Below are 13,135 nucleotides of genomic sequence, written 5' to 3' on the forward strand. Positions count from 1 at the left end.
TTATGGCATAAAACTTAATAACATATATTTTGTTCAGATTGCTCAGTCAAAATTCAAGAGATATTCTACAATTAGGAGAAACTTCTCTCCTGCATTTTTTCTACCAAAATTTACAATAAAAAAATATTTAAAAATATTTAAATGGGATCATTCTACATTATAAATACAGATTGAGGAGGTTGCCTTGTTTTACCGACTTTGTTTAGTGTACTTGCTTTGCACCAACTGACATGTTTACCTCTGACTTTCCTTTTCCCCTCCCTTTTCCCCAGGGTCTGTGTCTTTGTCTTGACTTCCAGTTTGATACTGTGGTTAAGGATCGACCCACAATATTGAGCAAGCTTTTACTTTTGCATTTTCTTAAGCAAGATATTCCTGCTTTGAGCTGGGAGTTCTTTGTCAATAGATTTGAGACTCTTTCATTGGAAGCTCAGCTGCATTTGGATTGTAACAAAGAATTTCCTTTTCCTACAAGTAAGCAACGTGAAGAACTTGCTTTAAAGAGTCACAGTTCCTATTCTTGTGCTCACTAGATAAGCGGGAGATACTCTGCCTATAGTTTGATGTCCAATTATGGAGGATGATTTGATTTCGTGTACTCGGTTCATAAAATGTTTGTTGAGTACCTATTGTAGTAATCCGCAGATTAATTATTTTCTGGCATTCCAAAATAAAAATTCTTCTCATTTCATGAGGAACTATGAGAACCATTTGTGACTGTGTGTTTACCTTAGCTATTATCCAGTCATCATATTTATCATGTTTGTGAGCAAGTTTGTGAGATATATTTGCCCCTTGCAAATTCACTCTTGCATATTTATTAACCAGTTACCTGCAACTCTAAATAGATGGGGAAAATACTTTGATCATTCAACCATTGATCCAGCGATAACAAAATGAGATAGTTTACTCTTATGATCTAAACGGAAAAATGATAGGCTATATTCAAAATAAGGAACAGTCTTGATTTTTTACTATAAGACGAGGGGGATTAGGTGAATGAGTCATGTATCTACGAAAGATGGGTTTTAATACTGAAAATTTACACAGACGGATTGTTTCAAACTAGTGGTATAACAGCCAGTGAAGGAAAATGATAACCTCTAATTCCTTTCGCAAAGCTATCACTGCTGTAAGGACCAACGTCGCCAACCTCAGCGACACTGCGCTGTGGAAGATCAAGAGGGCTCGTTTTGCCAGGAACCGCCAGAAGAGCGTGCGTTCCCTGCGCGACAGCGTGAAGGGGCCCGTGGAGTCCAAGAGGGCGCTCTCCCTCCCCGAGACCCTAACCTCCAAAATCCGTTGAGTATCTTCTTCCGCCCTTCCTTTAAGTCCGTTTAATGTCTTTCTGAGGCTGACGTGTCTTGTTGAATGTTCACAGGGAGTAGCGTATTTAGCAAACTAAGGTCACCCAGCAGCTTTGGCCTTCAGAGTCCCTAGAGGGTCACCCAAGGGGTGGTAGTGCGCTGGGCGGCTCTTCCCAGTTTGTGGGTGAAGCAAAGCCTTGATCTAGCAGTAGATTGTTCTGAAATGTAGAAGAGAGCAGATCCATTGATGCTTGGCATGAAAGTAGAAGAAGCACAGTCTCCGAAGTCCTAGAACATGGAGGTTTGCGCCAGCCTTGTACCCTAAGAGCTCCTTGGGTGAGACTATGACAGGACCCTTGGCAGCTGAGGAGGCAGAGTGGAAATCTGCACTGCATTTTCATTTAATGCGTGGCAGACATAGCCAGACAGGCTCCCAGACCAACCAATCGTGACGGTTGCTTCTGAAAAAGAAAAATCAGGTGGAGGGAAAGTTGAATTTCTGCCCAACCTTACCAGATAACTTAAAATAAAAACAAGCTTCATTGCCAACTTAAAAAAAAAAAAAAGACCGTATCTACTTGTTTTCTAAAGGTCTTTCTTTATATAGCACTTTTAAAGAGAACAAAAATTTCCTTAAGTTACCAGACGACTAGATAAACTTTAATGATTAGCAATGGCTCATGAATGAGAAATGATTAAAAATTCATAACTAGATCATCATATTAGTGAATGGGTATTTTAAATATATTATTAACTTGTAAAATTTGTTAAATGATTTAATTTTGAAATAACTGCTGTGAAGTTAATTTAAAAAACCATAAAACATATTCCTTATTCTGTCAGAGCTGAAAAGTTTGCTTTTTCATTGGCATTTGTTAGAAGACAGCCTTACGTAACATAACCATTTTTAATCATAAATTTGATTTGATTTTATTTATTGCATTTTTCTCTATTTTTTGACAAGCTATGGAAATGTGGTATTTTGAACTTCGGAAGAATCAATGAAAGCCCTTTGAGCGATCAATAACCTAGGTTTTCAGAGAGCAAAGATAACAGTTGGTCACTTAAGAATATTCTGTAGTAAATTGAGGCCTGAGGTGAAACTGAACCAGATCCCAGAAACCAATTCCTAGCTGAACTAAATTACAATTTCTATAAGAATTTCTCAGCTCTTTTAGAACCTAACTGATCAGTTTGAGATATAAAGTTTATTTATTGCTTTTTCTTGTTAATTGATTCACCTGACAATTTTGAAGATTGAGAATGAGAGTAACATTGAATGGTGCTCTTGAGATTCACATAAAACCATGAAACTTTTGTGATGTAAACATCTTTTATGTGATGTTAATTACAAATAGGAAAACTAAACTTGCCCCTACTATCCAATGCAGTGAGCACTGAGTATATTTTCTAGGCTCAAGTTGTTTTTAATGCTTATTTAAATAGAGTTGTTGTTGATTTTTAAGCTGTGAGGTTGACCAGGCATGAGCAGTCTGCTCCAGCTCTCGGTGGGACACCCGAACAGACGCCAGGTGGGTACTTCTGACTTGAAGGGCTGTGTGCAAGTATCTATCATAGGTGGACAGAGTAAAGAATGCGGTGTCTCTAACTGGACCACAGTGATATATTTAGGATCTGCAAGCTCGAAGGGTCTTACCCCGGATGCTCAAGCATTTGAGCCCCTGACATAGCGAGTCTTTTAATCTTGATACTGGCAGGTGACTTTTGATGCCATTAACATTTGGTCCAGTAAGAAGCATCATGTCAACCTGAGTATGCACTATTCCCCAGAGAGCCAATATCACTAGAGCTATACTTAGTACTCATATTTGTATGTGTATTTACACATAGAAATATTATGTTCATATGTTCATATATATTTGCTATAGGAAAAACATACATTTCATTTGCATTTTAAAAGGTTATACATTTGAACCGCCATCATCTACTCATTCCCTTAGCCATTCCTGATTCTCTGCAACTCTACATGCATTTCTGTCTCTACGGGAAAGGATTTCCACCGTTTGGAGGACTATAGGATCATATTCAGCTTGGTACAGTGTAGCTATCATCTGATGTTCCATGCTGGGTTACAGTGTATCATGAAGCATCCCAAGGGTTGAAGGGACAATGGCGAGGCTATTACAGACTAAATGTTATCTACACACATGGTGCCATGAGTCACTGGGATGATTGGGAAGGTTTTGAATACCTGCTATTTGTCAAAAACAAACTTGGTAACTACCACCTACGTATCATGCTATAGAACATTCAGTTTTTATATTATTTTCTAAGAATAGTTTTAAGATAAACTTTTCAGAGTTTTCTCAGAAGGAAAATTTCAAGTAAGGAGACTTTGAAGAGTGTGTATTATGTCTTATGAAAATGACCCTAGAAAGAGAGGCAGTTAGGGTAGGCGAGAAGGACAAGAGCGAGCGTCCCAAGTTCACAATCGCAAATGGCAGATGTTGGCCAGGGTGGATTTTTCTCTTCTAAGATCGATGAGACAAGGAATAGCAAACACTTGGCCTAGTCTCTCTACCTCGTTTCGCCCATCACTCTGTGCCTCAACTGGGCTGAGATAAAAGAAAGAATAAAAATAAGAACTTCTTATCCTGAGCTCATTACAAGTGTGAAATCCACCCACTTCCCCTTCGGTTAGGGCTTTTAAGGTTGGTCTTGATGCAATTTCACAAACTGCCTTTGTTTGACACCATCTTTTCTTTTTGTCCTAAAGCTTAATTGGAAAGCTAGTCTGTAATTACTATTACCCATTGTAACAATCTAACCAAAGGAGCCCTCTGACATCTCTTTGGGAAATGTCTTCATATGTTTCTTGACATTAAGAAAAGCTTTCGGACATCTAATTGTCACACTAAAAGTGACCAGAGGGAAAGAGGCAGATAATAGCGTTGTTTATATTAAATATAATGATAATTTACATGATCACCACTATAAGCAAAACTTGAACAGATTTAGAAATTTATAAATTGCCTATAAGGCAATTTCAAATTAATTTTTAATTTTTGCATCATTATTTACTGGATGCTGAATGTTTTAACTTGGGAGCAGAGACGTGCCAGGATAATCAGAGGACAGTTCAGGATGGTAATTAAATGGAAACCGAAGTATAGTAATTAAATGGAAACTGAAGTATTGCTACTTAAACATGCTTTTGTTTGGTACAGGTAACGAGCTCCCCTGTATAAGATCTCTTATTGTTTAGGTCTGAAGTAAAGCAGATGCCCTTTAAATATGCAGCAAGTCTTAATTTTAATTGTTGTTTAGGCTGAACTTTTTGGTTCTGGATTTACAATTTATGGCTCTCTGATCTTAGCATGCACAGCGAATTTTAAAATGAAAATACACTTATAGAAGGTATACTGCAAGGCTAGTGAAGAGCTGCATTCCTCTATGACTCTTATGAGTCAAATCAAAGGCCTTGTACATATACATAAAATTCATAGAATGCTATAACTGAAACATTAGAGCTGTGTCAACAGTCTCATTTTATACAAGAGGAAACCAAGGTTCCCAGAAAGGAGCAAGTGTCACAAGCATGTTGGTGACAGATCTGTGTCTCAAGCCCAGACATGTTGATCCCTCTTTCAAGATGTGTGTGGTAAATGCTAGTGGGAACTCAGCACCTTTATTTAATCCTAATTGATGAACTTTACACTTATCCGCTAATCTGGAGTTGGTATAGTTATAATTAGATATAAGCATATTTTCACTGATGCTGTGAGAACCAGGAATACTTTGTCTTTGATCATTCAGACGCCTCTTGAATATTAATTGAATATAATGCAATAGTTATGGTGTGCTGTAATAGCACAATACTGAAGAGGTGGCGTCAATGCCATGTGATCCCAGGGAACTTTCTTATATTTTGTTTCTCATCCCCTGGAATAAATAATTAAACAGTAGTAGGTAAAAAATAATAATAACACTTCATATATCTATATGTGTATGTATATATATATATATATATATAGTATGTCTTTACCTGTAAATAGTATTTTTATGCAAATCATGTAATTTTTATTTCACAACTCTAATAGTTTCACAAATATTTTTATTTTTTTACTTTACAAACAGGAAAACTAAGGTCCTGAGAGATTAAGAAATTCTGTTTAGATGATTTGCTGAAGATCACATATAACTAACCAGTTAGGGACAGAACTGATACTTGAGTCCAGAAGACTTAATTTGCTTTCTTTCCGATCTAACTACCTCTTGATGAATTGGCCTTAGGGTATTCCCGCCCTGTGGGACATGAGCACACCAGTCTGGTTGTAGAGCTGACCAGGTTATTTGGGTCTGCTACAGTGTGGCTTCAGCCCATGAGCCTCCAGACCAAAGAACCTTTCCAGGTAGAACCCCGCAACTGGTCTAGAACTATCCTAATCCCTAAAGGGGCATAGGTACTCCAGTTTACAGAGAAATCTTGAGATCTCTTGGTCTGAATTTGTATCAAGAGAGGGTGCATAGTGCTAGATGCCCAGTGCTAGGTGCCCAGTGCTAGGTGCCTTGGTGCTAGGTGCCCAGTGCTGGGTGCCCAGTGCTAGGTAGCATAGATAAAACTTGTATTTACCTTTCCTGCCTCCTTCTTAGTGTGCCAGCCTAGACTTCCAAATTGCTTTGCTTGAGCTCTCTCTTTCTAGAGATGGTTTACAACTCACATCTTCACTAACTTCAAAATGCCTGTTGATCATTACAATCCAATAAGTCAGAGAGTACAGTTGTTTTTATAGGGATGCCCTCGTTTGAAATGATAGTTTTGGGGAAGTGACGTTTTCTATCAAACAAACATTTATCAGGCACCTGCTGTACTTGGAAATGTGAAGACTGCAAAGATTCATCAGAAATTTTTATACTCTTAACTTGCTTATAGTCAAGTAAGAGATAAAGTACGCACATAAGTAAATTCTTATCTCGACTGAAAGGGACAGTACCGCGGGATGGTTCACATCGAATGCCAGGAGAGGAGACAGGGAAGCTCTGCGGACAGGTGGCTCTTCAGCCTTGACCGCTGGATGGGATGTAAGCATATGGTGATACGCTGTGTGATAGGAAGAGGCCAAGGCAGGGACTGGCCCCAGCTTTATAGCCCTTCTGTGGCTGTGTGCACACTCAGCAGAACTGCTGTGCGTGAAGCCTTGAGTCGAGTTAACGAGCTAAGGAGCCCAATGAGGTGGTGCAACCAGAACTATCGACATAATGCAACCTCTTCGTAGCCCGTGATCACTGGCTTCTCAAGTGCACAGTAAGCTCGCGGCAAGGGTCCTTTTCCCCTCTACTGAATCATCACTTGTTGATTTGGCGGAGGGATCAGTGAGTTGACTTTCACATAGAAATGTTCCTTATGTCCCTAGCCACTTTCTCACTCTTTGGGGACTTCATCAGTTTTTCTCCTATATAGAAGACAGAAATCTGAGATATTTGAATTCCTAGGCATTTATGAATAATAATGATCTACAATATGTCAGACATAGTGCCGTATTCTGTGAAGGATATAAAAATACATAAGATGTAGCACTTGCCTTTAAGGAGCCTTTGTTCTCACAGGGGAAATAAGGCAAATGAATGAAAAGGCAGAGTTCCGCCTTGCACAATAGTAATTTGTGACCTGAGAGTTAGCATGCTAAAGGAAACTTCCTTCCATTTTTCCTTTTGTCCCTCCCATCTTCCCTCCTTTCTTGTCTTTGGGATCACGTCCAATTTCTGAGACGGGGTGGGCACATGTAATAGAGGGGCTTCTGGGACCAGACCCATAGGGTAAAATCGGAGGTAGGGGTGAAGGGCCACCTCGCATGGTGAAGAGAGCACCGTGAACAAAGATGCAAAGGTGGGAAAACGTTGGCTGCCTTTCGAGGTTCGTGGTGTCGCCCAGCTCGTAGGAATGTTGAGCCTTCATGGTGGAGTAATAGTACATACGTCTGGAAAAGCAGATCCTGATACTACTGCATGGTCTCGAATTAGCTGAATAAATAAAAGTGTGTTATACTCTAGAGTGTCAGTCAGTTGTGTCACTCTGTGGACAGGTCGTAACAGACCTGGTCCGTGTTAAAGTTATGTTAGGAATCACTCTGCCTCATATTATAGAGACGCTTACCTTTTTATTTTCAGTAATGTTAATGTTGAATCTCTTAACATGTTAAATCTCTATGGTTAAAACATGTAGGAATTTCATAGACTAGAATTCGGAAGTGTCTTAATTGGCACACCATAAAGAAAATATTGTAAGCATTTAGTTTTAAAATGGAAATTTTGTACCCTTTATAGATAATCAAAACATTAATATTGTCTTTATCATAAAGCAAATTTCAGCTTTGATTTGATTAAATAACTTTTCTTAATGGAGAGTGTACCAGTCACAAGCCTACGGTATTTTAAAGAAAGATGATATACAAAGCCCATAACTGGAGGGGTAAATTATTGGAATGAAAAGTGATTTTTTTTTTTTTTTTTTTTTTTTACTTTATGGAAAAGTTTCCATTAACTAGTCTTATTATTATTTTTTTTTCAGTACATTGAGTAGTTCAGTAAAGATCATTCATTCCTGGCTATTCAGAGAAAGCAAAATAAGAGTAGCAAACGTAAAGCTGAAGCATGGAAAATCGATGGAGACGAATCTAAAATGAGGATAGGGCATTTGTAAAATGATACTTAGTCGTTAGGAAAATATGATTTGATGGGAAAAGTTAAGGTTATATACTTTTTAAATGAATGTCTTCTTGCAATGGGAAGAAGAGTTTTAAAATATTTAAAGGTGAAGTCTGATGGTTTATTTCATAGACCTGAATGGGGATAGAATGAAATTGGGAGCCAGTGTCCGACTTGGGCCTGGTTTAGCATCCCTTTTCTTCTGTAGTGGGGTCCCTAGAGTCTCAGGGCTATGAAACAGAGGTGCAACTTCTCAAACCCTCCTCAGTTCCATTTTTAACTTTGGGACTTTGGAGTCAAGCCAGTCTGGACTTAGAGGTGGTTGAGCAGGACTGAGTGATTCGTGAGGTCTTAAACCTTGCCCCCTGGAGCTAAAAAGAATCGAGGAATGAAGCTATATTGTAGCAGCCATCACTTGCTGCTACAGTAACGTTGAACCCTGCCAGGAACCTAGATTCTCACACTTGTCACATTCTTGGCCCAAGCTTTCCCAAAGCAATAACCTCCTTTCAGTTATAAAGTAATACTCTAGAGAAGTATTACAAGATTAAATATTTTTCAATGTTGAAAAGATTGTTCTCTAAACATTTTGTTTTATGAGGATTTACATAGGTATTGCTTTTGGTCTGATCTTCTATTTCAGACATTTAATTTAATTGTAATATATGGCGATGCTTGACATTTCTTGCTTTTTCTTGGTGTTCCACACAAACTGATTTTTTTTATGATGGCTGATGCATAATAAATAATGATAATATTAAAAATGTATTAATTACTCTGCATGTGAAACACCATCATAAACAAATTTCTAGGTTTTATTTGAAAAAGTTTTGGTAAAAACTTCTCTAAAATACATTGCACATATTATTCCTTCACGAATAGATTGTATGAGACAGAAAATGTTAATGCCCTCGGGTCACACCGAGGGTTGTCAGCTGCGTTCCCCTGTTAGTCTCTGAGATTTACTTGATTTTTCTGCTTCTTCGTTCATTATCAACTGTCCCTTCTCAGTATATCACTTTTGAAGAGACCAACATTCTTCTGATCATCTGCAGAAAACTAGATAACGTAGCTTGTTACCTTATGTGTAGTTCTAACCTAGTGAATTCTGAATCTGACATTACCTTCATGCCACCACGGCTCCACAGAAAAGTGTCTGGGCTTGAGATAGCTTATTTCCACAGCCCCGCAAAACCTTTCTGCTGTCTTGCTTTTCTTGGTTGTGTCCTGGAAGACTGAGATTTTGCCAAATTAGTTGAGTAGTTCATGGGTATAAATTTCTGCCTAGCTCTCTTTTATGTCCTTTATACCATAATTATAACGACTGTAACCAAGGTTTGGTTTATAATGATTTGTAACCAAAGCTTGTCATCATTTAGCAGAAACTTTTCTTGCTGGATGAGTGATAAGAATGCTCATGTGCTTACCTGACCCATCAGGCAAAAAACGGTTTTCAGTTTAGAAATTCTGATGCTGCTTGTCAAAGGAAGGACAAAAATGCAAAGAGTATTTTAAGTAAGCCCCCAAGCATAAATACAGGAGAGCGAATTTCACTCTTCCTTCCCCCAAAGTTCTAAACTGAAGCAGATCAGAAGAGGCAAAACAACGAGGGAGACAGGGTATAATTTCTGACTTTGAAAAATAACAACGTCAACGTCAGGGAGCTGCCCGGATATAATTATTTGTTAGATCAAGAGGAAGTCAAGGGCCAAGGTATTTTTTTCTTTCCATGTGAACTTTCAGCTCACCTTCATGCGGCGTTTTTTTCTGTTTTTAAAAGTTCATGCTTCTTTCTTCTTGTTTTTGCACCCCCTGTGTGTTTCTCATATTTACATACAGCAGGTCTTATAATTCGCTATTTATAATCTTGACTATATCATTCAAAGGCTACACATTGCTAAAATCTCAGGATTTGCAAAAGAACAATTTTTTTTTACCTGCTGATTTATGATCATAACTGAATTGAGATAATAAACAAAATAACCCAGTTGATGTTTTTGTGCTCAGTTGGTTTTAGAATATTATTTTTGTTGTTATTCTTAATGCTTATTTTACGAAGCTAGCAGGGAAACTTCTCTCTTTTTTTTCACTAAGGATAAAACTTTGACAAGACCTTTGAAAGCTCGCTCAATGTAAAGTTTACTTAGGTGTTTGTCTTACTGTTCGAACATAACCTAGCATTGCAATGCCCTATTTTTATTTCCGTTCCCTTATTAATCTCAAATGATTTGGTTGTCGATGGACATAATAACTTCTGCCCTTGGAATAATGCTTTGCTTAGTAGGCCATCGTGTGCCTTTAATTTGTCAAGAACAGAACCTTTACATATTAGTGGCAGAAGAAAGAATGGCATTTTATCAAGAAGTGAGGTTTTAGGGTAAACCTACTTGTGGAGGAGCCACCCACTGATGGCCTTTCTTGTACCGACAGGACAACAATCCCCTGAGAATGACAACACCATCAAGGACCTGCTTCCAGAAGATGCTGGGATTGACCACCAGACAGTTCACCAGCTGATTACAGTGCTTATGAAGTTCATGGCCAAGGATGAGAGCAGCGCCGAGTCAGACATCAGTAGTGCGAAGGCCTTCAACACGGTCAAGCGGCACCTGTACGTCTTACTCGGCTATGACCAACAGGAAGGTTGCTTCATGATTGCGCCTCAAAAGATGCGCCTGTCAACGTGCTTTAATGCGTTTATTGCAGGAATCGCTCAGGTAAGTATAGGAACAGCTTTCAGAAGTCGTACCATGAAGCTTTTATTTTTGCCGTGTTTCGATGGTTCGAATTTTTCCTTTTGGCTTCTCAGAGTCCTTTATACTTTTCTTCAGTTATTAATTTTCTTCCTATTCCAGGTTATGGATTATAACATTAACTTGGGGAAGCACCTTCTGCCCTTGGTGGTCCAGGTGCTCAAATACTGCTCTTGCCCTCAGCTACGGCATTATTTCCAACAGCCACCTCGTTGCTCCCTCTGGCCCCTAAAACCTCACATCCGGCAGATGTGGTTGAAGGCTTTGCTTGTCATCCTTTACAAGGTGAGTTGCTATGGTCAGTTTTTTGTGGGGGGGTGGAACGATTCTCTTAGCAAGAAGAACACTTCGGAGACCTATGTTGAGAATTTTATAGGATGATAATTTAACCTTTCAAAGAAGGATCTTGTTATATGATTAGTATTGAAAAGCAAAGAGCTATTAGAATGAAAATAGAAATGGAGACCATGCCCGTGTATACTCTTGAAACTGTTTAAAACAAAAAATGGCGACTTGTAGAACATCGATCGGCAAACTCTATTCATGCTCTGAATTTTAGTTGTTATATCGGAAAACGAAAATATTTAAAATTGTATTTATATGCCAAATGTTTGTCAGATAATTTTTAAAAAAATTTTATTACATTTGTTGGACTGACATTGGTTAATAAGATTACGTGGGTTTTAAGTGTACAATTCTATAATATGTCACCTACACATTGCCTTGTGTGTTCACCACCCAAGGTCAGATCTCCTTCTGTCACCACATGTTTGCCTCCCTCGACCCTTTTCTACCTCACCCTCTCTCCCCTGTCCCTCTGGGAACCACCATCCTGCTGACCAGATGATTTTCTTGGAAGGAGTTGTAACTACAAGCTGGCATGCGTTGCCGTCTGTGGTTTGGTGTGGAAGGCAGGGAATGCTGTCCTTTGTCAAGATAAGGCCATGAGAGGAATTTATGTTCTCATTTTTCTGTGTATTTCTTTTTATCCCAAAGAAAGACCGAGAAAAATATCTGGCAAGATCAAGTGGAAAACTTCCCCTTCGAAATAACCATTTCTCTCTTTTCTCCCTCCGTTTCATCGAGCAGTACCCATACCGAGACTGTGACATCAGCAAGGTCCTGCTGCATCTGATTCACATAACAGTCAATACGCTGAATGCGCAGTACCACAGCTGCAAGCCCCACGCCGCGGCGGGGCCCCTGTACAGTGACAACAGTAACGTAAGCAGATACAGCGAGAAGGAGAAAGGTACTTGACACATCTCAGCGCCCCCCCCCCCCCACCGAACTTGCCTTGAATGCGTAATACATCTCCAGACAGTGTTTTTCTTAGGAGATAGAGGAGCGGCCCAGATATCATTCTGGAATCCAAAAATCACTTACCGCTTCATTAATTTTCCAACTTCCCCCTAGATGTTGTTGCTTTAATTTTTTAAAAGAGCATTCAAGAGAAATAAATGCTATGCTTCTAAAGTCTCTTTCATAAGACTTAGTGTTTGGTAAAAAAAACTGCTGTTTGGTGAAGGAGCCTTCGTAGGCCTTTTCCTACGGGATGGAGGCCCCTTGCTTTGGGCTGTGAGGTGATCTCAGTCAGCGCTTGTTGGCCTCTAATTTGCTCCTGAACTTTGTGCTCACAGATTTGAATGGAGTCTGACTTTGCTGAAGTGCTTTTACCTGGCCGCCTTACTCGATAAGAATTGATTTAAGGCAACTGAAATGAAATAATTTTTGTTGCATAAGTTTACATGATTTCTAACACCGACACTTTTTAATTGATAGCTTTTCCTCAAAGGAGGCAGTGGAGTTAAACTTTAGCTAGAGTAAAATTACAGCCTGAATGTTTCTAGGTGAGAGCTGAGAGTTAAGGTGTATATCTTTAGTGCATGTTACAGCATGATTAGACTTGTAAAAGGTGACATCATTTAATCCAGTTCTGAAAGAAAGCCAGGTGGTATTAATCTGATTCGGTAGGACTGCTCTGAAAATACCTCAATCAGATTGACTGGAGCCAGCATTCCACTATATGTTTATTGCTGTAAGGCCTAAGAGTCTGGGTTGGCCATAGATGAAACTCTGAGAGCTAAGTTCTTTAGTTCTGGTACCATTCGGATCCTTCCTGAAGAATATTTGGTCTATCAGGTTAGGTCCTAGTTTCTAGAAAACTGGGTAGATTCAGTTAAACTATGGATATCGTGAATGTGGACCCAGTATTTGGGTCAATCCCAGATGAACCTTTTTGGATGGGAGGTGCCATCTTGAAGTCTTTCTGTCTCTATCATTCAGTATATTTGGGAATTACTTCAAAGTTATGTAATGGGAGTTGCATAACTGTTTCCTCAGAAATCTGTATTTTTCAAAGGAGTATATTTTTAAAAAGGAAAAAAGAAATAAAGCAGATCGCTGCGG

At 38.9% G+C, this 13,135-nt stretch overlaps 1 protein-coding gene across 19 annotated transcripts in view; it reads left to right on the forward strand.

Moving 5' to 3' along the window:
• UNC79 (unc-79 homolog, NALCN channel complex subunit) overlaps window positions 1-13,135 on the forward strand; it is a 217,591-nt gene that overhangs the window by 127,313 nt on the left and 77,143 nt on the right. For 14 of the 19 annotated variants that reach the window (XM_016145493.2, XM_016145498.2, XM_016145484.2 and 11 more), the window contains 6 exons: window positions 273-474; window positions 1,122-1,301; window positions 2,774-2,839; window positions 10,404-10,690; window positions 10,829-11,011; window positions 11,816-11,978. In XM_016145493.2, coding sequence (XP_016000979.2) covers window positions 273-474; window positions 1,122-1,301; window positions 2,774-2,839; window positions 10,404-10,690; window positions 10,829-11,011; window positions 11,816-11,978 — 1,081 coding nt within the window. The remainder of the gene's footprint in view (window positions 1-272; window positions 475-1,121; window positions 1,302-2,773; window positions 2,840-10,403; window positions 10,691-10,828; window positions 11,012-11,815; window positions 11,979-13,135) is intronic. The other 5 variants (XM_036238688.1, XM_016145483.2, XM_016145491.2 and 2 more) reach the window with 1 other exon arrangement.

This window comes from Rousettus aegyptiacus, unplaced genomic scaffold, assembly GCF_014176215.1.
Source record: "Rousettus aegyptiacus isolate mRouAeg1 unplaced genomic scaffold, mRouAeg1.p scaffold_m13_p_3, whole genome shotgun sequence".
Lineage (NCBI taxonomy): Eukaryota > Metazoa > Chordata > Mammalia > Chiroptera > Pteropodidae > Rousettus > Rousettus aegyptiacus.